This window comes from Metopolophium dirhodum, chromosome 2 (assembly GCF_019925205.1).
Source record: "Metopolophium dirhodum isolate CAU chromosome 2, ASM1992520v1, whole genome shotgun sequence".
Taxonomy (NCBI): Eukaryota; Metazoa; Arthropoda; class Insecta; order Hemiptera; family Aphididae; genus Metopolophium; species Metopolophium dirhodum.
The window spans coordinates 16182042-16203142 of NC_083561.1; the positions used below are offsets into that span (position 1 = coordinate 16182042).

General features: G+C 29.0%; 3 protein-coding genes across 3 annotated transcripts; 2 read left to right on the forward strand and 1 right to left on the reverse strand.

Annotated features, from left to right (window-relative positions):
- The first annotated feature begins 2012 nt into the window (after nt 1-2012).
- On the forward strand, nt 2013-6339 carry LOC132937899 (endothelial differentiation-related factor 1 homolog). Its single transcript, XM_061004488.1, has 5 exons — nt 2013-2490; nt 2558-2609; nt 3938-4098; nt 4162-4255; nt 5980-6339. The coding sequence occupies exons 1-5, from the start codon at nt 2419-2421 to the stop codon at nt 6039-6041; spliced, it is 441 nt and encodes a 146-aa protein (XP_060860471.1). The 5' UTR covers nt 2013-2418; the 3' UTR covers nt 6042-6339.
- An 887-nt stretch (nt 6340-7226) lies between these two features.
- Nucleotides 7227-7986, reverse strand: LOC132937898 (EKC/KEOPS complex subunit TPRKB-like). Its single transcript, XM_061004487.1, has one exon. It carries the CDS (start codon nt 7798-7800, stop codon nt 7270-7272), a length of 531 nt encoding a protein of 176 aa, XP_060860470.1. The 5' UTR covers nt 7801-7986; the 3' UTR covers nt 7227-7269.
- Nucleotides 7987-8120: 134 nt separating this feature from the next.
- On the forward strand, nt 8121-20647 carry LOC132937897 (zinc finger protein 521-like). Its single transcript, XM_061004486.1, has 5 exons — nt 8121-8440; nt 8537-8961; nt 10983-11055; nt 11141-11342; nt 15653-20647. The coding sequence occupies exons 3-5, from the start codon at nt 10994-10996 to the stop codon at nt 20075-20077; spliced, it is 4689 nt and encodes a 1562-aa protein (XP_060860469.1). The 5' UTR covers nt 8121-8440; nt 8537-8961; nt 10983-10993; the 3' UTR covers nt 20078-20647.
- The last annotated feature ends 454 nt before the right edge of the window (nt 20648-21101 follow it).

Consider the following 21101-nt stretch of genomic DNA (forward strand, 5'->3'; position numbering starts at 1 on the left):
TTGTATTTAATGCTAGATGACATATAAATCCATTTCAAGGTACCACAGTTAAATTTGTGAAGTCTTATTTTGCACGTTTTTGCATATTTATGCATATTTCTATTTTATCGGGCATAATTTTCATGATTTTGATATTCCTATTTATATTATTATATCAATATGCATTTTTTTATGGAAATACCTAATATCAAAATATCAAAATTTGACGAGAAAAAAAAAGAGATTTATAATATATTTAAAATCTATTTTTTTAGGTTGACATAAAAAATTAAAAAAAATGAATAATTCATGTTATTTCGAAAATTGTTTATAATTTTTTTAAATAAGCATTTCTTTAAGACTTGAAGTGCATAATTTTAGTTATTTATTGCATATAACTGCATATTTTTTTAACTTTTTAAGGCATATTTTGCCAATTTTGAGTGTTTAAATGCATGCTTATTTAGGCATTTTTTAGGACATGAACTTACAAGTCCTGATCATGCTTCATGAATTTTGATTTTGATTTTTTTTATGATAATAATTGAATGAGCGAATACATAGGCGGAAGTCCATTAAAATTTAAAATTTCAGGGGGGCTAACGTTATAAACATAAATGTGAGCGGGGGGGGGGCGTCAATCCTACAAAATTAAAAAAGGAGGGGGGTTTGACGGACTTTGGGGGTTAAGCCCCCTAAATCCCCCCTGATTTCTGCCAATGAGCAAGCTGCCAAGTGGATTGAAAATTTGAATGATGTTCTGTCAACTGTCATAGAATCTGTGGTTCTGTCTTAGTAAGTAATCTGTAACAAACTCAACATGGGAATTTATAATTTTTAATAGGTATAATGATGGATTGTGTTGCTACACAATTTTTGTTTTTACTTTGACATGATATTTTAAGTTTTAGATGTCTAATTCCGTGGCAATACCAGACAGCAGACTGCTTAAAAATGTCAACTTAAAAGTTACAACCCAATAAGTACTATAAATTACGTTTATAGTTTTCAGTATTTGTTACAACGATATCCACATATTACCTACCACAGCCCACAGATATGTAAATACCTTCTAGCCTCTAGGTACCTACATGTAGTTGCCAGTTGGACAGTAGGTATATAAATGTATATAAATATTCTATTCTAGGTATATGTGATATGCCTTTATGTAATGTATACACGGTGGAAATAGCAGAGGGTGATTTAAAATCAACTAAAAATAAATATTACCTAATAGTTGTCCTACCTATATTAGTCAAATAAAATACCTATTTGATAATATTATGGAACGAATGCAGTTTAGCTCCCAATCGATTTTTTGGAATTTTTTTTTTTCAGAATGTGTTTTTGCATGGTTAATTTGATGGTGCTTTCAAAAAAAGCCGCTGGAACTTATTTTGGAAGTTATGGTCAAAAAACTTTAAAATGCTCAATTTTTCAAAAATCGTGTTTTTGAATTTAAAATACAAAAAATTTAAGTTACTACCCCTTAACCCCGTCCATATTTTAGTTTATAGGCCTATGGTAATGGTATAGTAACCCATCAAAATATAATTATCTACAATACACTTTCAACTTTCAACCATAGACGATCGACCTATAACTATTATAGTTAATAGCACGAATTTTAAAATAAATATCTTATATATTATACGGTAATACAACGTATCTCGATTTTGGTCATTCGTCATTTGGTCATTATTGGTCTAACTCTAACCTACTCTAACTAAACGTACTCTACTCCATGACAAATTAAATAGGTATGTCAGCAACACTCGTGATACGCTTGTCTGTGACGTAAGCATTTCTCCAATGGGCTGAGTAGTGGAGTAGTGGTGGAGTCTTCGGCGGCGGTGGCAATTTTCGGCAGGTGCGGCGGTAGACCAATGAGAACCGGAGAAATGCCTACGTCACAGTTAGTACATTGCTGGGCGGAGGGTGGGTGCGCGATTTGTTTCAAAACCGGTAATATTGCTGACATACCTATTTAAATTGTCATGCACTACTCTAACTATTCATATTCGAACGCACCACAGGGTCATGACAAATTCTAAATTTAATTTATTAGGTCTATGCTTTTAACAAAATATTTACCAACTATTTATTCCATCAGTTTGCAACATCTTTGATTTTATTGATCATATGTTTTCCGAGACATCCCATCACCGCGACACCGATAACCTATTACCTATTGTGGTTATTCAACTTGGTTAAATAATAAATTCTACAAAAACAAATCGTTGCCTACTTGCCTACTTGCCGTATTAATATTAACTATTATTTCACAATTTTATATTTGCTGTCACTACCCCATTTCTCATCAAATTAATTTTAAAGGATTATAAACGATTGATATTTTATATTAATCATCATAGAGGTGTGAACTGCGTTGTGGTATTAAAACTTAATTTCAAACCATCTGAATAAAAAATTATCATCATGAGCGACTGGAATACAGTGACAATATTGAGAAAAAGGCCACCAAAGCCTTCAACCATGAAATCTGAACAGGTTCATTATTTAATTTTTGTCAATGTGTATGTTGTAAATGTATAATTTGTTTTGGAAACTGTTCTAGGCCATCAACAAAGCTAGACGCGAGGGTGCAGTAATTGATACTCAAGTCAAATGTAAGTGTATATTAAAATTTGGAGTACCTAGGTAACTATCATAAACCTTATTTTGTTAAGTTGCTCATATTACCTATATCATAACAAGTTAATTATTATTTCTTGAACTCGTAAATACACATAATCTGTTAGTTGCTTAATAAACTTGGATATCTGAAATGTATAAATTTAATGATTAAATAAATATGGATTCAGGTACTTTATTATTTCATATTTTTTAGTTATTTGATGACAATATAGGAATTGGCTAGAAACAGTAGAAATTATTGTTTATGTTTAATACTGAATGTAATACACTAACATTGATTATTATTATTATGGTTCAATTAGATCTGTTTTGAATGGTTCACTGTTCCAACCGTATCTATCACATTATATACATGTTTACCATTTTCCAGTGTTGGTTAAATGAAATATTGGGAAAACATTGTGTACTACCTTGTATTTTTATTTAAAATAAAATGATAATATTACTGAATTAAATAGAACTTTTTTGAATACCTATCCAATTTCCATGTTAGTAGTATTTTTAACTTATGTTGAAAATCAAATATAGTAGAAACCATTTTATGACTTCTAGGCACCAGGAAAAATTAAATAATTTATCATAATAACTTATATTACACGCACATTTCATTGCATGAAAAAAGCCGTGTATCATCTGTATTATAATAGCCTTTTCGTAATTTTAACCATACATTTTCAAGCCAATTTTGTATTATTTCAGTATTGATTGATTTTTATATTAATTATGTCTTGATCCTAAGCAATTGAATCCAACCGGACGAACTATTAAAATTCTGCTTATCAATAAAGGCCCTCAAATAATTCATTGGCTTTTTGCTGGAGAATCGGTCCATTTATTGGGATATTTAATCATGCAGTTGAATTTTATTTTCTGGTCATTATAAATAAAATATTTTTCTAAAAATACTAAAACAATGACACCTGAACAGTTATTAAAAATTGTCATTATAACCGATATAAAGTTATATTTATAACAAGAATTTGGCCAGGACCTTCAATTTTTAGATCATTAAACTAGGTTTGTCACTACAATTGATGTCATAAACTATTTTCACTGTACTTAATACAAATATCTAATTATTAAACCCGCATTTTTAAAGAGATTCGTTCACCGCATTACTTACATTAACATGAGTTACTATATAATATATACTAAGCAACTTAATTTTATTATTATTATTACAATACGAATTTAAAATTAATGATTCATATAAATGTTTTTTCTTTTTCAATAGTTGTTGACAACTCATCAATTTGCATACAGTTACATAATTAGTTTATCTTTATTTGTTATTTATTAGGGGGTGCAGCTACTAATAAACATCAAGTTACAACAAAAAATACTGCAAAATTGGATCGGGAAACTGAGGAATTGAAACATGAAAAAGTGCCAATTGATTTAGGCCGTCTTATACAACAAGGGCGACAAGCTAAAGGTTATAATCAAAAAGAACTGGCCACTGTAAGTTACTTATAATATATTTAAATTTATTGTTTGATACTCAAATTGTTTTAATATTTTAAGAAAGTTAATGAGAAACCACAAGTAATTCAAGATTATGAAGCTGGACGTGGAATACCTAATCAATTAGTTATTGGAAAAATTGAAAAAGTGCTTTGTAAGTATTTTAAATGCATAGCATAAATAATTTAGCAATAACTAATAACATATTTATATTTGGTTTATACTAAATGCAACACTTTTATTGATTATAAATATAAAATAACTTGTCCTAACAGTCTTATTCATTACCACATAGCCGGAACCGCCCTATCTATGAGTATGAAATTTGGTCAGTAGTTTTGTTACATGATGTTAAAATCAACTAAGAAAGGATTTTCAGAAATTAGAATTTTAAAGAGGTCCTCAAACAAGGATTTTGAGATTCACAGTGAAAATTGAAACTTTTTTGATTTATAAATGGTTGCCATTGGTTACTTTATCATGCATCAAATCATGGCGTTTACGTAATTACATGGCCTCTATTAAAGAAAATAATATATTTTAACAGTTAAAACCAAATGTATGTTTGTAGCTTATACACGTCTTAAAAACTATTCAATTGATTTTGATCAAAATCTCAGAGATGGTCTTAACACGTTGAACGCCGGTGTCAACTACGGGTTGACATAGAATAACCTATTTTGTATTGGGTCTTTTTTGGTGGCTATAGCTGAACACATTTGAAATTTCTATCGGACATTCATTACCATATTGACAATTCCATAAAATCTACTAATTTTACAATTGGCAACGGTCGCCCGCAGGTCAAATCACGTCAGCTACTGGTGAGCATGCCAAATCGACGTTGGCGTTGAAGGTATTAATAGATATTCAGAGAAGTTTAGAGAGTAAGAGTTTAAACCAAGTGCAAAAATATACCAAGTGCTAAATCCAATCTATGAATTGCGATTATTATTATAAATACTAGGTATACTGAGGACCGATTAGTCCATGAACTGAGGTACACTCAAACTGATCAACAACTATATAGCATATATACTAAACAGGATTTTTCGCAAAAAAAAAATATACTCGGAAGAACCCTGGATATTCAATTAGTCTATAATAAATAAAATATAAAATTTATAATTTTTTTTTTTTAATTCTATTATGTGTTTTAAGAAAGGTTAAACAAGAATTAGTAGAATGTAAGAAAATATAATCATGACTGTTTAAGGAATTATTATCACAATATGCTGAGAGTAAATTTATGAATGTGATTGATAAATTAATGAAATGGTTATAAAATTTAAAATACGAGATTTCTCCACAATTAAAGAAATATTAATTGAATACCAAAATATAACTAGTGGCAAATTATATGTGTACTAACATTATTTTTTATTAATAATTATAATTTGAGTTTTCTTAAAACTTTTTCTGTTTAACACTTATGACTATATAGTATATACTATATTATCCTGGTAATATACAGAGTATGTTCATAATCACTATTAATGAGCTCCTCAGAGTGTTTGAACACTTTATAAAGTGTAGTTTAAATTTGAACTAATCTACAAATTAGTAGAACTCTAAATTATATGCATGTCTATTGCCTATATGTTGTATAATAATGAATCAGAAAAAGTACTATAAGATAAAGCAAAAGTAGATAACAATTTCAAGTATATGTTAAAGGTTTAACCATTGAAAATTAGGATTTTAGTTTTTACCTTATTTAATATTAAAAAATATTTTTAAAAAAAAACAAAGAATAATCATGAAGCATGTATTAATATATTATTTATCAAAATATTTGAATTAAGTTTCATGTTGTATAGTTCTAGAATACATTATTTTATGCATTCAATTTTAATAAATTACAATGTATTATTTCAGGTATAAAATTAAGAGGAAAAGATCGTGGCCAAGCGCTTCTGCCCCCTAGCACCAAGAAGTGACTGGCTTGGGGGAGTATTAACTCAAGTGTCACTAATTTCACATTAAATACTATTAATTATGCTTTAAATAAAAAAAATTGTTGTGACAAAAAAATTACCTTCTATTTTAATTTATTTTACCTTTTTATTAAATTTAAGCTGGTAATACAAATGGTGTAATATTTAATTACATATTAATTTTTTTTTGTATTAAACATTTTTCATATTATAGCATATATTTTAGTTTTGTGTGTATCTTGTACTTTGATATTCTGTTTTAAAAGCACGATTTTAAAATAAAAAGAGTTAAACTATATAAGTATTACTGTATTAGTACAATATTTTTAACTTGTGTATATCCAATACAAATTACACAAAGTATAAAATATTGTCTCGTCAATAGTGCTGACTACCTAAAAAAAAATATAAATTTATTAGATAATACTCTATTTGATATAAGAAGTTACCTAGGCATCCATTAGCATAATTTGAGGGGGGCAACTGGGGCATTTGCCCCAGTCTGGTATTTACATCAAACTTAAGTCGACACATTTACCAACCCTCCCCACCTTAACCACTATGGCACTATGCTATGAGAATCTGAGTGAAAAAAATGTTGAGTCGGAAAAGCAGTGAAAAGTTGCCCTAGTCTAATAAAAACTGAAATGACGCCACTGTTACAATAGGCAACCGACTACTAGTATAATGACATGTATATGTCATGGCTTACTATGTGGGGATGGTTAATACTGGTTGCCACCTGAGTACTTCTTATTTTAAGGAGTATATTAAACATAATCTGTTCACCGTAATGAGGTATTTCATTTCTTTCTATTAATTGACATAACTTTGATGATATACCATACAAATATAATGTCGATTCCCAGGACATATTGCTCATCATGGTTTGGTACATGTACTTATTGTTGGATTAAAAAGCTCAGTATAGTTAGCCGGTTGGACCTTATTAACAGTTATTAGTTAATCAGTACATGTGTACAGTACTAAGGACTCTGTTAACGTTAACCTTAGGAATGAAAGATAGTTTGTTTGATAATTGGTATATAATATACATATTATATCCAGTATATAAGTACACCACAGAAAAATAACTTCCTTTTTTGATTTTGAACTGTTTGTACTTTGTAGGACTGACAATTTTATAAAAAGTAGGATCTAGGAAATATTAAGCAATGGTATAAACAATTAAAGAAACATAATGAAATTGTAATTATTCTAACTTTTAGTTTTACATAGTTAGAGTTTTACAAGCAATTCTAGTAACAATGGAATCAAGTAGACTGGAGTTTCCGCTTTCTATTTGACTTATTTTATAATAAGATTTTATAAAATTTTCATCAATATTTTCTGCAATTTTTGATATATTTGTTTCACATCCCGTAATACATTTTTCTTGAAATATTTTCATTTCAGGAACATTGGAGTACTTTGATATAATTACAACTATCATGTCATCATCCTGGTCATTAGCGCTTGTATCTTTCAACGACTGTGTGATATTTTTTGAACTTGATAAATTGAACAAAATTTCATTAGCAAGGGACTTAGTTTTCATACAGGAGTTATCACTGGTCAAGTAAGCATTATTCACAGCAACTACAATCTGAAATGGATCGACAATCAATCTGCGGCTAATTAACACTGGCGATTTATCTTTGAAAATTGAACTCATGTTGTCTTTTAGCCATTTTATATTTTTGATATTTGTAAAATAGGATACACCCAAATATTTCCCGTTTTGCAGACAGTAAGATTTCATTGTTTTGAATGATTTTTTTTACCTTTACAAAAATGTAGTGTCAGTAGTCAGTATTGCCTGGAGTTATAAGTAAAACTTGTTTGGTCGCTACAGGCTACAGCCAACTTCAAAGTTTACATTTAAATTTCACACTCGACTACTCGAGTACTCGTCACTCGACTGTCAAATCACTTATCAGTCAAATTTCGAGGCTCGAATACTCTTTATTCCATGGCAAAATAAATTACGTCAACCACGGTCTAGTTGTAAACCAACCGTGGCTTGTAGCATATTATCACTATTGTAATAAGACCCTAAACAATGCAGGCTAACCGCTATCAAATATTAATTTTTGGCAATTCAGCATTGGGAATTTGGGCACATATTTTATATTTTTATCCATGATTCAGATTTCTGAGTTTCAATCATTCGTTTGCGAAGACAGTAGAAAATTCAAAATAGACATGAATGCGAATGTTGACGTAGGACGTGATCCGTGATTCCGAAAATCAGGACTACAATGCCGACAAGCTGTTTTTGATTTATTACAGTGACGCCGACATGCTGCACACGCGACACGCCGTAATATATTGGTAATTGACCGACCATGTTCGTTTTTGGGTCATAACCAATAATATTGAAGTGACTCCTCGTCGATAAGGTTAATTGATATATAATAATTAATAATAAATATTTTAGTCATTCACAGTTTACGCTACAATGAATGTTCATTTCTGTAATGGTGTTTTAATTTCAGCCGAACGTTGAGACAACAACTCACAACCACAACAGCCGGTTTACGGTTTACGGTTTGAATTGATTTCGGACCTTCTGTATAATCAGACTACAGAATAGATTATTCTGTGATCAGACATCGGTTTCGAACACAACGCCACAACCTGCCCTGTGGATGGCCGTAACCGCACTAACATTCACTACGGAAATGTCCAAAACTTCGGTCCACTAATCACTTCACTGTCTTGAATCCAGGCTTCAGTTTCCTTGAAATCGTATTTATTCAACTCAGATTGCCCCAAAGGTTTTGATGTTTCTGCATGTGAAACCGACACATGGATGTGTGTGATCCATTGAGTTTCTGGTGCGCGGCTAGATAACCCATTACGGGTTTGCTCTGCACGTGATCGCGATCAACTTATCACCCACTACCGTGTAAAGAAAATAGTAAGTTGACCTTACTATCATAAGTCATAACTAGGGCCCAGAATTATATGCACTATAAACGTATGAAATATGAATGCATTTATTCACTGATTAATCATTCAAATATGCACAAAAAAATGCATTTTAGTTAATAATTAAATTAAGAGTAGCGGAAGTACATGTACCTTGTTGTAATAGTTGTATTATATTGCAAAATTTTTATCCATATTTTTTGATTTGAAACAAAATTTATTGTTTGTATATATTAATAGTAATAGTAGGTAATAGTTTTTCCTTAATGTTGACTCGTCCGTAAAAACCAATGAACAATAGTAAAATACAGAAATATGCACTACGCATCAAAATATGTAAAATAAAACTTTGTATTCTGCATCTATTGACTATAATTCAAACTTGTAGCTTATTTAGCTACTTTTTGGACTGCTAAAAAAAACATGCTAATGCATATGAATCCGGGCCCTAGTACTTGGTTATATTATTAATTTTTTTTCTTCTTTGAACTTATTTAGTTTTATTATTCTATAATAGAAAGAATCTAAAACATTTGGTCCATTTAAAAATTATCCGATACCATTATGATTATAATATTATTAATATTGTTATTATACAGGGTGTATCTTATGTCATTGTATGCTATCAATACCATAATTGAGTTCATCTAAGTTTAAATATAAAATAACATAACTAAAACTTAAGTGTGCACAGATATGAATATCAAGGGGTACCTTCAGTATTTAGGTGCCCTCTCCTTAAAAGATAAGCTGGTAGACAGAGACAGTATCTTTTTGTAACTCTACAATTACTTCCCAAAAAACAAATATAGCTTTATCACTTTTTGTAAATTGTAGCACACTACTTCCTAAGCTATTGTTTAAATGCAGCATGTAACATTTCAACTATTTTTTTTGATTTTTGATTTTAAATTTTAATCAATTAGTAATAATAAAATATTATATTGTCTTATCATTGGTTATTTTGGGATCAGACATCCAGTTATTACCTATACTCAAAGAATACACTCCTCATTATCAAAATATCATATTTTGTATAATGTATTATGTTGCATTGCATACACAGTGTGCGTTCCAGTAAAATAATTTTAAAATATAGAAGTATATTTAATCAGATGAATTTCAACTATTATCAAGTAAGTTGTAATAATTTTCGGTGCACTAAGTATTAATTTTTAGCGCTCTACTCCAAACCACTTGATATTATTTTTTTTTATTTCTTTTATGTATCAGGGTTGTTAGATCAATTTAAATAGCGTATATGATATATGTAAATAAAACATGTTATCGCACAATCCATAAGTCAATTAATAATAAATAATTAAGGTAATGTATAGCCAGTATTTTTTTTTTTTAAATATTGTGGCTTTAGTACTTTGCTATCTTTAAAAATGACTTAATTTTTCATTCCCAGATTTTAAGTCTTCTGTCTTGCATATCTAGTTGGAAAATGTACCATTGTCTAGACTTCTCTACATTCACAATAATTTGTGTCCTCGTCAATTATTTCCCAGTCTTTCCGATTCTCCCTCGTTTGGTTAGTCGACCTTAACACGTTAAACGCCAACCCGTAATTGACAAGACTTAACGGGCGCCCGTGGCCGGTGTCAACCCGTGGTTGACATAGAGTAACCTATTTTGTATTGAGTCTTTTTTGGTGGCTATAGCTGAACACATTTAAAAATTCTATAGAACATTCATAACCATATTGACAATTCCATAAAATCTACTAATTTTACAATTGGCGACGGTCGCCCGCAGGTCAAATGATGTCGGCCACTGGCGTGCGCATGCCAAATAGACGTTGGCGTTCAACGTGTTAAATCAAACATTCTATAGGATAGGATTCAGTTTTAATTGTTAGCAAATATTATCATAAATTGGTCCAAATGTATATTATATAAAAAAAAAACTATCAAATAGATATAATTAATAAATTATGAGTTCAAATAAGATTTAGGTAATTAGATTTAATATGTACTTTGAATTAAAAAATATTTTGATCTTTAGAATATTCTTAAATGACTTCAATGAATGACTACATAAAAGTTGAAATCACTGGTGATGCTGATGCTGTTTCCAGGTATTTACATATAATCTTCATATTATTTTCTTATGTTTTTAGTTTTTTTAAATATTGTTAATTAATTATATTTTTAATTTTTTAGTGAATTATATGTTGAAAACACTATAGAAAATCCTACATGGTATACAGTTGAAGATAATCATGTTTCTTTGATATCTGAAAATGTTGAGAAAGTTATTAAGGTTGAAACTGATATGTTGGACGATTGTATGTGGGAAAGTAGAATTGAAATTACCAAAGATGTTGCCAACCAAAGTAAAATGGATTTACCCTTGGAATGTCAGGTAATATCCTTTTTAAATTTGTTATTCTTGTCGTACGTATGCGATTTATCACTTGTTTTCACGTGACATATTCTTTCTACCACATTTTAATAGGAATATCATACATGAATTATATAATATATTGATATATTTTAACTAATTTAAATTTTATAAATAAGTCATTAAAAACATTTTATTGTATTATTAATTTGAATACATTTTAACAATCCGTAGTGTTTTTGTAAAAATACTATGTAGTATTTGGTATACTCTCATTTATGAACTTAATGCAGTGATACACATATGCAATGAATATTGTGATTTTATAAGTTCAAAACAATTCAAATTCAACCTTTCAAAAAGCCGCTTGTGAAGAACTATTTTCTAAGGCTCTTACAAAATACATTTACAAATTCCCAAACTTTAACAAAAACACATTTTTTGTTGTTACTTAGTTTTGTACCTATGTTTTTATTTTTCACTAGTTAGAATTAATATTTTATAACATTTAACTTGATAATTCTATCAGAAATTCTTATTAATCTGTGGCAGGAACTCAAATATTTTATTTAAAAAAAATTCATTAATAACGGGCAAGAACGGCAATTAATACGGCCACGTGTTATGTACTTAAATGTGGTATTAATCAATCCTAATTATTTATTAGACGGTTCTAACTTATAGATAATTAATACAATTTATTATAATTTATACATTTAATGTCATAACGATTAATCATAATACAGAATACAGATTGCTTAATTTGTTTAAATTTTAAAGTATAATAATATGTACTATTTTCACAGGGTATACCCTAATTCACCAAATAGTAAATGCCTGGTATACTAGGGTGGTCCTTATTTTTCATTTATGGTTTTCAGATTACCCCCCCTAGAATGGTTCAACTACAAAAAATAATCATACAAAAAAAGTTTCATGCAAATTCTTTAATTTTAACTCGTCCTGCAAAAGCTCTAAAGTTATAAAAATAGAAAATTTTCAATATTATAAATTTTTTTTTATATTTTTAAACTTAACTTAAAAATTTTTTACGAGAAATTCGTTCAGATACAAATTATAGAAAACTAAATTTACTACAATTTGTTTTATATATAATAGTTTGCAAATATTTTATTCCTTCAAATATTTTAGTTAAAAGGTGAAAAAAATAAAATCTTAAAAATTCAGATATATCCGGCAACTTAACATATACAAATAATTAATTATAAAAACAATTTACAATAAATTATACAATATTACAATACAAAAAAAACAACATGTCTTAATACTCATTACTTACATCTTTAACATATTTTAAACATAAATGATACAACTAAATGTATGACTGTGTAAGTGTTTTTTTTTTTTTGTGGTCTGGTTATTTTTTACAATAATCACTAACAACTTGTAGTGGGTATTGTTTTGAGATTCATCTTTGGTTATTTTATTGTTATAATCCTCTATAAGTTTTGCTCCTCTTTCCGCAACATCATTTATAACTGGAATATTTTTTAAAATGAACAGAGCTTTATTATAATCTTCATAATTTTCCTAATATAAAGGGTCTTCATTCAAAAAAGTGGTATTGTTTGCAAATCGTTTAAATAGTTTTTTGGTATTGACACATAAAATCATTGATTTCCTTTTCTAATAACTCGTTAGCATTTTTTGGAGATATAATTAAACGTGCATTTGAACTTAATTCTGATGTACAATCGTCTTTGTTTAGAGCATGAATCATTTTTCTTTTAGTCTCCAGTGACACAGCCTCATCGAAAAAAGCAAATGCACGTAATTCTGAAGATAAATACCATAAGCACGATTTAAGATATACAGGTTAATCATCAGCCTATAATGAATAGTGCTTTACGATGACTGGTGAATCAACTATCTGAAACAGCTGAGGGAATCACTAGCGCTCGTCGTGGTTTAAATATGTTAAATCTAATATATAAAATTATCGTGTCACAGTTTTCGTTGCCATACTCCTCCGAAATGGCTTGACAGATTTTGATGAAATTTTTTGTGCATATTCAGTAGGTATGAGAATCGGCTAACATCTATTTTTCATACACCTAAGTGATAAGGGTTGTCCATAAAAAAATAAAAGAAGTGCTCAAACAAGGATTTTGATAATTTACGGTAGAAATAATTGTTTATAAATGGTTGCTAAGGTATTGGTTATAAATATATAAAAAAAAAAAATAATAGATACAACATACAAAAATACATACAATCCTCAATTTTCACCCTTCTACGATCAACCCTTATTATTTACAAAGGGTTAAATTTGTTTTTTTTTAAATATCGGATTTTAGTACGGTTAGGATAGGATTTTGTATAAACTGATTATATTAATCCATCGTATGCGGAATTAAGTAAAAACGACAAACTTGGTATAACTTTGATACTTTAAAGTTAAATCATACACTTACGTACAGCATGGCGAGGTCCCCGATCTACCGCAGGTAGATTGCCTACCTGATAATATACTGTTGCGAATCAGAATTTTTATTCCGGGCAACAGAAAAATTAAGATAAATTTTCAACACCATACATCGAATATTAAATAACAAATTGAACAAAGTTTGAGTCATATAGAGTTAATACATTTAACGGGCAACGAAGTGCACGGGATCATCTAGTATATATATAATATCGTAACGATATAAACCACTTACCACGGTTATCTGCTTTTGATACCAATAATACCTATAGTATATAGTATTATTGAATCTTTAAATTTGTCCTCAGGGTGTGCTAGTAGTACTGGGAACAGCTGTTTCAGATAGTTAGTTCACCAGTCAAATTATGGGAGTTCGATACGCAACCTGTATATCTTAAATCGTGACCATAAGTGTCCACAAAACTTTTTAACTGCTATCTGTGATAGATCTTTATCTATAGAGGTATAATGTAATAGATTTTTTATAAAACTCAAGTCTTGTAAAGGTGCTTTGATTGAAGATGGTGAATTAAACCATACTTTTATGTATAATCATACAATAAAAATGCAAATACTTCTTAAAGCACTTTCTTCTTTGGGTGTTAATCGAAACTGTTTACGAAATAAATAAATTGTTAAGCTATAAAAATAAATAGCTCTGGCCATCCACCGAGCGTGAACAAAAAAATTAATGTTAATTCTAGTAACTCTCGGTAATCATCTCGTGGATGCTTTTCTAAAAGTCAATATTTAGAAATTTTAATAATATGATCACATACGTAATTTACAGAATCTATAACAATTTTTTGTATGCCAGGATTAAAATTGTTAGGGTTAATTGTTCCCCAGGCTTGTGGGAACCTCTTAAAAATTGACACGTCTGGGCCCGATGCTGCCCCAAATTTTAAATCAAACACACTTTTTAATATAATTTCATATATATGGTGGCGGCATGGTAAATATATGATTTCACGTTCTAACAGTTGCTCGAGCAAAACACAAGCACCGTTTAAGCGACCTGTGTTTGATGCTGTAGTATCGGAACACAATGCTTGTACATTTTCATCTCACCAATCTAAAAGCGTTTGGTATACTGCGTTGGCTTGTTCGCGTCCAGTGTATGTTACAATGTGTTGTCGAAATAATCTTCACGTAATAATCGAAAAATACGAGTTTAGGTATACTATACCCAGTACCCACCTAACGATTCTATACTTTGTATCATAGATTACAACGTGTAGTATTACTTACAAACAATACAAAATATATTATTCACTACCTACATAAGTTTGTGTTCATTTGAATCGCATTATATGATATAGAAAACATTTTATTTATTGCCGCGCTAATACATAATTAATATTTATTTAAAAATTAAAATAAATAAAAAAACACCATTGTAAAACTACTAGCTTCCTCGCTCCGCTTAGAATCTATAGGCAATACAAACATCCAGGCAGGTACACAAAAAATAATTTGTTGGGGGTTCAAGTAGTTTCGGGGGAGGGTTGGGGGGTCATAGATGATAGATATAAATAAAATACACAACTATTAATTTTCAAGGGATTGGACCCCCAAAACTCCATTGTATATGAGATTGCAAACATCAATCACTCTACAAAAATGACCACACCAATATTCTCAGTCGTAAAACACCACCAATAACAATTTTAAAAAAATAGTCAAAACTATCTTTGCTAGCATTTTTTAGATAGTCGGACACCAACCAACGAGATACGCACATATGGGAACCTAACTTTTTGGAATAAGTATATTTAGTTAGTATAGATAACACATTTGGTGGTAGATCGCATACAGCAGGAATACTTTAAATATGTGAACATCAATTAATTATTTTATTGATAAATCATTTTTTTTCTCACAGGATGTTGCAGATAATAATATTTTCGTAAATCATGAAAATATAAGTGATAAAATATTTCATTGTAATATTTGTGGAAAAAGCTTTGTTTTAAATTATCTTTTAAAAAATCACTTGGCCGAACACAAAAAACAAGTAAACTATAAAATTAATAAATGTAAATTTTGTAAAAAACAGTTTAAGTTAAAATTTGGTTTGAATAGACACATTCAAAAACATCACAATTCCATGCATAAATATTCCAAGTATATTGAACACAAAAAATACCACGAAAGAAGTGATCAAACTAAGTTTGATACCATTCCTAATATAAAATTGTGCAAATCAAACGGTGTTTGGAAAAGTAAAACAAATGAATTTAAATGTAACATTTGTTTCCAAAAATGCTATAATGAAAAGAATTTGGCCGAACATATGGAAACTCATGACAACTGTCAAATACAGTGTAATGATTGCTTAGATTATGTTTCAGTTTCTGAATTGAATAATCATATGGAAAATATACATAACAAACATTTATTTAAATGTCAGAAGTGTAACCAACAATTTCCAAAACAACGACATTTAAATTGTCATTTAATTCATTGCTTAAGAAGTTCAAATAAAATTTGTGATCAAATTGAGGCTATTGAAAAAACTTGTTCTGCTTGTGGAATGGTTTTTAATAATTCTTTATCATTGACAAATCATACAACTATTGGTTGTAAGCATTACACTTGTAAATATTGTGGACAATTTTTTAATACAAGGAATTTTTGGCTAAAACATACAGATGTTCACAAAAAAGTTGAACAATGTGCAATGTTGAAAGAAAGTACTGGTAAAACATCTACAGTAAGAGAATATAATCAAACTGAGGTTGTAAATGATCCTTCTTTTAATACGAACGGAAGACAATCCTTATCCAGATGTGTTACAGGAATATATAGTCCTGATCATACCAGATTAGTGAACAGCAGTTCAACAATTGTTTCGACTACTCCAAATAACTCGATGCCAAACAATTATATTATTCCAAATCCTAGGAAAACTAATATCTTGGAAAAAAATAGTTCAGAACAAGCATGTTTAGTTAACAGCGCAACAATTGTTTCAACTGCTCCACACACCTATATCCCGAACAATAACATTATTTCAAAACCAGGGCAAACTGAAATCTTATTGAATACCTTGGACAGAAATAGTTCAGATCAAATAGGTGTAGGAAGCGGCAATTCAACAATTGTATCAACTACTCCTATGGCTTCACAGCCCTCAATGCAGCCGTACAGTGAGAATCTTCCATCCTTATCGAATACCTTGGAAAGAAATAGTTCAACCCAAATAGAATACCAGCTAGGGAGAAGAAATGTATTTCCAGAGCCGATGGTTCATACTAGTCCAGTAGACTTATTAGCCAACAGAATTAAGATTATAAAACAGGAAGAATTCTTTCATAATACTGTCAGAGAACATATTCAACGTCAAAAAATAATTCAGCAATCAAATGAATTGAGACAGCAATCAAGTATGTCGATTTCCCCACATAATTCAATAGCAAACAACAATAGCCCTGTTGTAAGTATTAAGCAGGAAACAGATAGTTTAGAACAAAATTTAGCAAATAGCAATGAATCAATTGTATCAACTGCTTCACAAAACTCAATGAGAAACAATTTCAATTTCCTAAATATAAAGCAAGAGAAAACCTTGTGTACAAATGTCAGAGAAAGTAACAGTTCAGATCAAGAAGATTCAGTAAATAGCAATGAATCAACTTCGGCAAACGTACCTCGTGATTTAATGATAGAACCAAACCCTATTAATATAGGTAATAACAATATTGTATCTACAGTTAGAGAAACACCTTATTTCTGTATTAGAAAATTGCCCAATATTAAAAATAGATTTTGCCACAATGATCAGACATCACAAGATAATGTTATATTTATATGTAGAATTTGTAAAAATTCTCCATCTATAGATATACATTCATTTGCTTTACACATGAGTGATCATAGTGAGTGTAATATGCATGAATGTATTGTGTGTGATAAAACATTTAACTCTGTAATTCTTTGGAAAGATCATATGACCTATCATCAACAGCAAATAGATTTAAATGTGTCAACAATTCAGTTTAATCATATAGAAACTGAATCTAATGCATTAGACCTTATTAAATCTAGAAACACGGAACCTCAAGTTTTCAAAAACCTAAGAAATAGAAAATCTGAGATATCTTTATCGGATGATTCACACTCAGATACAACAAGGTTAAATAGTGCCAACAAAATTAAATACCAATATGACTGTAGTACACTTAAAAAAGTACTTCCTTCCACTAGCGCATTAAAAGATCATCAAACTCTTCATAGTAAATCACAACCATTTTCCTGTAGGTATTGTGATAAAAAATTTTCTGGAAAGGGTCCATGTACAAATCATGAAAAATCTCATATCAACTCCCACAATTTTTTATTACAAAATAATGAGAATATTAAACTTGAACCAATTGTAATCCAAAACAGCATAAGTATAGAAGACAACAACTCTGATTCTGAGCCAATGGCAAGAAAACAATATAAAAAAAACAAATCAATTAATCAATCATCAATTAAAAAAACGAATTTCTGTAATTTATGTAATAGAAAATTTACAAAGCGCTGTTATTTTACAAATCATATGTTGATGAAGCATAAAATAAATCCAAACATACCAAAACAACTTACATCGATTGATTATGATGAATCGATCATTTTGTCTGAAAACATAGAGTTGACAAATGAATATGAAAACAAATTATCAGTTCCAGAAAATTATAAAAATAACAATCTGAACAACCATGTTAATAAAAGCAATGAAAAGAAATCAACATTTTGCATGTTTTGCAACACACATTTTGCACATCCTGGTGCTTTAACCAATCACATGCGTATTCATGGTTGTAAAACATACAATTGTCAATATTGCCACATGCAATTTAGTAGGAAAGGCCTTTATATTATGCATGAGAAAACACATGTGCTAAAGAATGTAGTTAAAAGTGCTCCCATTCAAAACAAAAACAATATAGTTGTTGAAGTTAATGATGAACTACAAATTGAGCATTATAATAATTCTGAGATAATTCATAGTCCAGTTGATAGTAATTCAAGTGGTACAAATTTGATGGACATAGAACATTTATGGTTTCCCTGTGATGTGTGTGAGAAAAAATTTTCTACTCCGTTCCAATTAAATGTTCACCGAAAGTCACATTCTGAAATTGTACCATATGTATGTAAGATTTGTAATAGAACTTATCAGTTGAAATTTCGATGGAATTGGCATTTAAAAGGCCACTACCAAAAACACTATGCAAATTTAAAAAGTAAGCAGCATACTAATAAACTAAAGATTGAATCTATAAGTCATAAAGATAAAATTAAATGTCGATATTGCAAAAAAGAATATAACTCGATATCTCAGTGGAAAAAACATATGACAATGAGCAAGGAATGTCGTCGTCATTGTAAAAGTAACCTTCCAGAGTTTACATCAAATAAAGCTACAAAGAATTCTACCAAATCTGGTCGATTTAGATGTAACATATGTATGAAAACATATAGTACCTCATACAATCGGACAGTACATAAAAAAAATGTTCATAAAGTGTTAGATTCAACGTATTTGAATACCTATGATGACACTGGTTTACAAAAAGAAAAATTAATAGACAAAATTCAACAAAAACCAGTGATTAAGAAACGAAATAGACGTAATCACATTAATGGCACTAAATGTGAGTTATGTGGTAAAACATACAGCAATGGAGCTAATTTAAGTCGCCACATATCCATAATTCACACACAAACTTTTGAACCTATGACTTGTAATGTTTGTGGAAGTACATTTAAGCACAAATATTCTTACAGAGAACATTTAAAAATTAAACACAAACAATTATTTAAACATTATGAAGAAACAAACTCTACATATAAAAAAACCAGACGGCAAATCATATCAGTAAACAAAACAAATATTATGAAATACTTTTGCAAAATATGCAAAATGAAGTTTGCTGACAATATTACATTACAAGAACATTCAAAGATACATACTTTAAATACGTATAAGTGTAACGACTGTGGTCAGCAGTTTGAGACAAATCTTACCCTAGGTACTCATATTTTGGAAAACCACAGTGCCGGTATTTCTACATCTAATAAAAATGAACATGTTGAGAATTATGAGAGACAAAATACTTCTCTAGAAATAATGAGTAATAATTTTGTTCAGTGTGAAATTTGTTTGAAAATCTTAAAAACCCCAAAATATTTAAGATTACACATGAGATTACACACTGGTGTAAAACCATTCAAATGTGATAAGTGCAACAAGGCTTTCAGATTTAAATCAAACTTAAAAGTGCATCAGAAGAAAGATTTGGCATGTTATACCTCATAATTATATTTTACGTATTCATAAGTATAATTTTAAGCCATTCAAAATGACAATTTATTTTGACTTCTGATGTTATTTTAATATTAGTATAATAATGTGGAAAAAGAAAATTAAAATACTTGTGAATTATTTGAATCTCACATTCATGCTTTTCTACGTGGTTTTATCCTAAATATGTCTTATACATTTAACTATTTTTATTATTTAAACTACTTATACAATGAAGTTAAGTTTTTACTATACATTCATTGAATGTATTTAAATACATATATCATAATATATTAGAAACAATATTTAATGTATATTTTTTTATTAATTAAATTTAAGTTTTAAGATTTTTTTTTATTAAATATAACTTGTGTTGTATATTAATATATTGTCAACCAAGTAATTTATTCAAATTCTTATTACATTGTGTATTTAACTGATTAAGTTTAATTTAATAATAAAGTAATTTTCATTTGTTTATTTTATAATTTAAAATAAAAATTAACTACCATCAAAATATTGTATAACAAGCATTTATAATTTGATTATATAAGTTTTAATTAAATATATGAATGTTTTAACGTTCTTTGAGTTAACTATCAATTTTTAGTTACACATTATTAGTGATAATTATGTTACTCCCAAGAATCTAATACATGTTAAGTTGTAGCTATTTTAGCTCTTCTTAAAAATGTGTATGCATTGATTAATGTTGTCATCAAAATTTAATCTAAATATTAGTTTAAATTGTGTATTTGTGCCTCTGAGGTTTTAAATTATTTTTTTTTATTTAAATAGTATTACAAACAGTCTTAGTGATCAATTAGTATATTAATAAGTTAATAGGTTTTATACATTTTGAATATTATATTTCCTCCACATTATGTATACTCCAATATCAGTTGGACAACTAAGTTTGTATTTAACTCTTAAATAATGCTCCACAAGAAAAAAATCAGCCCATGGCGCATGCTTGATTTACAACTTAGAACATTGATTCTTATTTTTATATTTATAAATTAATACAACAATGTATCAC